This window comes from Spinacia oleracea, chromosome 1 (assembly GCF_020520425.1).
Source record: "Spinacia oleracea cultivar Varoflay chromosome 1, BTI_SOV_V1, whole genome shotgun sequence".
Classification (NCBI taxonomy): Eukaryota; Viridiplantae; Streptophyta; class Magnoliopsida; order Caryophyllales; family Amaranthaceae; genus Spinacia; species Spinacia oleracea.
In genome coordinates this window covers 49,458,611-49,463,857 of record NC_079487.1, presented here as the reverse complement: position 1 = coordinate 49,463,857, position 5,247 = coordinate 49,458,611, and the positions used below count along the sequence as shown (strand labels likewise).

Below are 5,247 nucleotides of genomic sequence, written 5' to 3'. Positions count from 1 at the left end.
AAGGCCAATAATCGTTGATTAATGATGGGTTTTCCTGTCGCGAATTCGTCATAAAATGAGACCGTCATTAATGGAAAATCCCGTCGTTAACCCGTTGTAAAAGACATTTGCGACGGTTTTTCCCGTCTTTGTTGGGTTGTTATTCCCGTCATAAAAGGCTTCTGCCACGATATTTTTAACCCGTCGTTATTAGGTTGTCATTAAATATACAAATTTTTGTAGTGTAAAGTGATTAAGGAGCTCTCCGTATTTTTATTGTGTTTAATTTGTTGATGATAATTTTAAACCGTCAATTATATCTAATGTGTCTATATTAATAGGGACATTTTAGACTATTTTATAATGGACACCAAAATATCGTTTAAGTTAATGAATTCAAGAATTCCTTATATAATGGAGATTATACAATAATTTCTCCATTCTTTACTAGTATGTTTCTTTCATTTTTTTTATAAATTGCACCATTTGTAATTTTACACTAAACGTAAACTCTCCTTTATCAATTTCTTGTGATTTATACTTATATAGTCATGTGTGATCATATTAGAAATTATATAGTCATGTGTTATCATATTAGATTAGTCTCGGTATATTTTTTTCAATGTATCAACTTTTTTTAATTTTATTAATGACTAGAGTTTTGCATTGACAAACTTAAAGTATCAAGTGTCGCAATTATTAAAAAAAAAAAAAAAAAAACGGGAAGAACAAAGAAAAATATAGTCACATACTCTGTATAATCTGGTAATATTTATAGCTATTACTACAAGAAATTGTATCATTAACGACGGGATATCCCGTCGTTAAAGGATTAATAATAGTTAAATAACACGGGATTTCCTGTCGCGAACCCGTTATAAAAGTAGACGTCATTAATGGAGAATCTCGTCGTTAATCCGTCATAAAAGACATTTGAAACGGTTGTTCCCGTCTTTGTTTGGTTGTCAGCCCCGTCGCAAAAGGATTTTACGATAGGATTTTTAACCCGTTATTATTAAATTATCATTAAAAATACGAATTGCTGTATTTACACTTATAGAGTAACTTTTATAATTTATTGACAGTCAAATCATGTATTGATAATCGAAAAGCTTGTAAAATAAAACGGAGTAGAACGTATAATTATAAACTTTTTACTATTGAAACAACATGCATAATCATTAGAGTAGACAGATATGATATAAACAAAGTCCAAACATATCAAGCTTTAAAACAAAAATGTCATACAACATGCCATCCACTTATAATTAATAATTTGATTTCTATATATATAATCAAATTGATAATGTAAGTTGTGTTCCTTTTTCGTTGGTTGTTAGAGAGCAAACAAAAGTTAAAAGTGTTTCAATATGTTTTTTCTACTTCAATTCATACCTCGTCTAGCAAATGGTACCACTTGAGATTTATTTAATTTATAGCTCACCTTTCTAGGTTTGTGGCGAAAGGTCATATAGTTGTTTTGAATTTTAATCACTTATCTACAGATCACCTTAAAAAAAATAATTAAGATACGATGAGTTACTATAATAACATAATTTGTTAACTGGTGATTGTGGGTACGTTATTATGCTTAGAGCTGGCAAACGTGTCGTGTCAGGTTGTGTTCGTGTTCGTGTCGAATATAAACGGGTTGAAAAAGTCTCAACACTAACCCGACCCATTTAATAAACGTGTCGTGTCGTGTTGACCCGTTTAACTAATCGTGTCATAATCTCTTGACACTAACCCGTTTTTTTCGTGTCCGTTTCGTGTCGGGTTGTCGTGTTTGCTCGATAAAGTTGGCTTTATTATAAGGTTTTTAACGGATTACATCAAATTATTGGTTGATTTTTCTTAATCAGTTTAAGTCGTGTAAGTTTCATATTGAGAATCTCAACACTAACCCAACCCATTTAATTAAACGTGTCGTGTCATGTTGACCCGTTTAATTAAACGGGTCGTAAACCTTGACACTAACTCACTTTTTTCGTGTCCGATTCGTGTCGTATAACTGTGTCGTGTGAGATTTTGCCAGCTGTAATTATGCTAGCGTTCTAGTGAAGGTGCTTTTAGTCATTTAGTCCTGGTTCTTTTGGACATTTTTCTTCCTTCCGAATTTCATTTCAGTCTAATTGCAATAATTGTAATTCAATTCATTTTTTTAGGAGCTAATAAGTTCAGTTCGGTTCAGTTCAGTTCAGTTTAATATGTTCAGTTCAATTCAGTTCAATTCAATAAATTTAGGGTTCTTTTGTTCAGTTTAAAAGAACGTACAAGTATCATCAAATGCTAACAAAGTCAAACATTTTACAAATAATTAGTGAGCAGCCGAGATACAATCTGGGCCCCCACCCCTCTGGCTATAGCAAAACCTATCCTGGTGAAAATATAAGCAGTAGCACGAGATTCAATAAATTATTATTATTATTTTTATTATTATTATTATTATTATTATTATTATTATTATTATTATTATTTTTATTATTGTATGTTTTTATTATTATTATTATTATCATCATATTATTATTATTATTATTATTATTATTATTATTATTATTATTATTATTATTATTATTATTGTTAATAAAGACAAGTACTTTTTGCACTTTCAAACTTCATATTTCTATAAGCGAACTCGATCAAAGGATTTTTGACTTTTTGGTGCCCCAACAAAATATTTTTTACTAATGTGTAAATTTTTTTTAAATAATTTTTTTTTATAATTCAACCGTTCCTAGATATTTTTTATTAATTTCAATTAGACCTGAGCAAATGGCGGGCCGGGCCGGGTTCGGGCCGGGCTTGAGCGTAAAAATCATTCCTCTATGTCGGGCCGGGCCGGGTCAAGATTCGGGCCAAATTTTTGTGCCCAAACCCGTTATTTTCTGGCCGGGCCAAATTTATAACTAAAAAGTGTATTTTTGTGTTTCCCAAATCTGCCCAAAAAAATAAAATTTTCGGGGCGGGTCGGGTCGGGCCGGAAAATTCTGCCCAAACCCGCAAAAATTTCGGGCGGGCCGAGCTCATCTTGATCAGGTCTAATTTCAATAAAACAGCTTTAGCTGTAAATTTAACAAAATTATACATTTGAGTGTACTAAAACCCCTATGGAGAGACTTGTTCTAGTCGATTTTTGTGGAATCGAAAAACTTGTGAGTGAATCATATGGAAACCGGCCATCTTCATCGCGGCTACAACAAATCAATAGACCCGTCATCGAAAAAGGTTGTAAATCACATCGATACATAAGAGGCAACATAAGATTCGTTACACATATCTGTGTCAAAAGATTTTGTGTAAGACCGTCTAACGGTTATACCACTTTTTGGTACTAATTAAAATAGTGTAAAACATAACTAAAAGTAATAAAATCATAACTAATTGAATAACAAAATAGTTAAGGTATAAAGACAAATAGTTAAATTTAGGAGCCGAATAGTTATTACTCCGTATTTTTGAACAAACTTATTATTAACTAAAACTCATAAAATCTTAACTAGTTGATCTCATTGTTTACTAATCAGTTTCATTGTTTAACTAATTAGTTCAGTGCTTAACTAATCAGTTTTATTAGATGACAACAAAGTCGTCTAACCGTTAGACGGTCTTTCCTAAAAGTATGTATATCTGTGTTGAAAGTAAGTTTTTATTTGATTTAAATATTATATATTTGTTAAATTCAAATCTATTTATATATATCGTGTGACTTTTTATTAATGAATTAAATTTTGATAAAAAAAGTATTATATAAATACTTTTCGAAAATTAAGGTAAATTATCTTCATATAAGGTACATGATGGTCTTAATATGTAAGTATATCCCGAAGATTCTCCAAATCCAGATTTCCAATTTGGTTAGCACAATTGCATCTCTCATAATCAAGATTTCCTATTTGATTTCATTTAAAATAAAAGATTATTACCTTTTGGGTCTTTAAAAGTTGCATTTCCTTCAAATATTTTATTTTATTTGATTTTTTTTCAACTACACTCTTATTTTGCCGCATATATATATATATATATAGAGAGAACTATATATCAAAAATGTAACACACACCCCACCCCACTCATTATGGTCTCCTCCAGCTTCCTATAGAAAAAAGAGCCTTGTACAAAATTTACGAGATAAAAATTACATTATTCTAGCTCATTCACAATAATCACATATGAAACTCAAGGCTTGTGCCTTCTTTCCTTTCTTCCTAAGCCTCTTAACATTTACCATACTTTTCATGGTAACGATCCGAGAACCTGATACCCTCTACGGCACGAAATACGACGTTCGTGTCGTAAATGGCTTCACAAACAACTCATCCCTTCCCTTGGTAATATGGTGCGCCTCTCCCGAGAACGACATGGGAGGGCGCGCCTTACAAGAAGGGGATGACTATAGTTGGAGCCAAACCACAAACTTTTTAGGTGTTGGTGGGAACAGCCGTGTGTTTTGCACACTTAAATGGGATGAAAGGAGGAAGAAGTTTGATGCCTTTGATGTTTCAAGAGATAGCCACCGTTGTAGTGTTTTCAAGATGTGCGTTTGGTTGGTTAAAGAAGATGGTTTTTATTTTAGCAACGATGGTTTGCTTTTTCACAAGGATTTTTCTTGGACGTAAATGTTTTATTAATGTTTCCAACATGATATTGCATCTGTCTGATCGAGTATAATTTTTGATATACATAGAATAGTCGTTCTTAATAGTTTTCGCTTTAGCCTTTGCACAATTATTTAGGAGATATTTTCTTTAATTTGTTTTATAAATAAATTCATAATGAAGATTATTAAATTTACTAATTCATAATTGTTGAAATTCTCATTTAAAGTAGTATTCATTTTAAATGGAGAATATTGTGTCAATATTATGATAAATAAAAATTCTTAAAAGGTATCTCGATGAAACATCAAAACGAATGTCTCAAAACTTATACGTGACTAGCCACACCATCAACTTGATGGTGTGGCGTGTTCACACTTATAAATAAGTCCAACTCGTTTAAAGTCCGGGGAGTTGATCAACGGAACCTAAAAGTAACACCAGCAAGAAAATAAAGTAAAAACAGTCTATACAATAAACCTCAAACATGAAATTGAAGAATTTGCAATAAAACAAGAAAAGTAACAGCGAAATGTATAAGTAACACCAAACAAGAAAAGTAATAGCGAATATAATATATAAGTAACACCAGCATAAAAAATCAAGTAACACCAGTCTATATAAAGAGCCTCTAACATGAAATTCAAGAATCTACCGTAAAACAAGAAAATTAACA

General features: G+C 31.4%; 1 protein-coding gene across 1 annotated transcript; it reads left to right on the top strand.

Moving 5' to 3' along the window:
- Positions 1 to 4,010: 4,010 nt before the first annotated feature.
- Positions 4,011 to 4,767, top strand: LOC110803684 (S-protein homolog 5-like). The gene has a single exon (XM_022009218.2). It carries the CDS (start codon positions 4,146 to 4,148, stop codon positions 4,590 to 4,592), a length of 447 nt encoding a protein of 148 aa, XP_021864910.1. The 5' UTR covers positions 4,011 to 4,145; the 3' UTR covers positions 4,593 to 4,767.
- Positions 4,768 to 5,247: the final 480 nt, after the last annotated feature.

What these genes read in the sequence shown, in the direction of transcription:
- LOC110803684 (XM_022009218.2), top strand. Translation starts at nt 4,146, where the DNA reads ATGAAACTCAAGGCTTGTGCCTTCTTTCCTTTCTTCCTAAGCCTCTTA.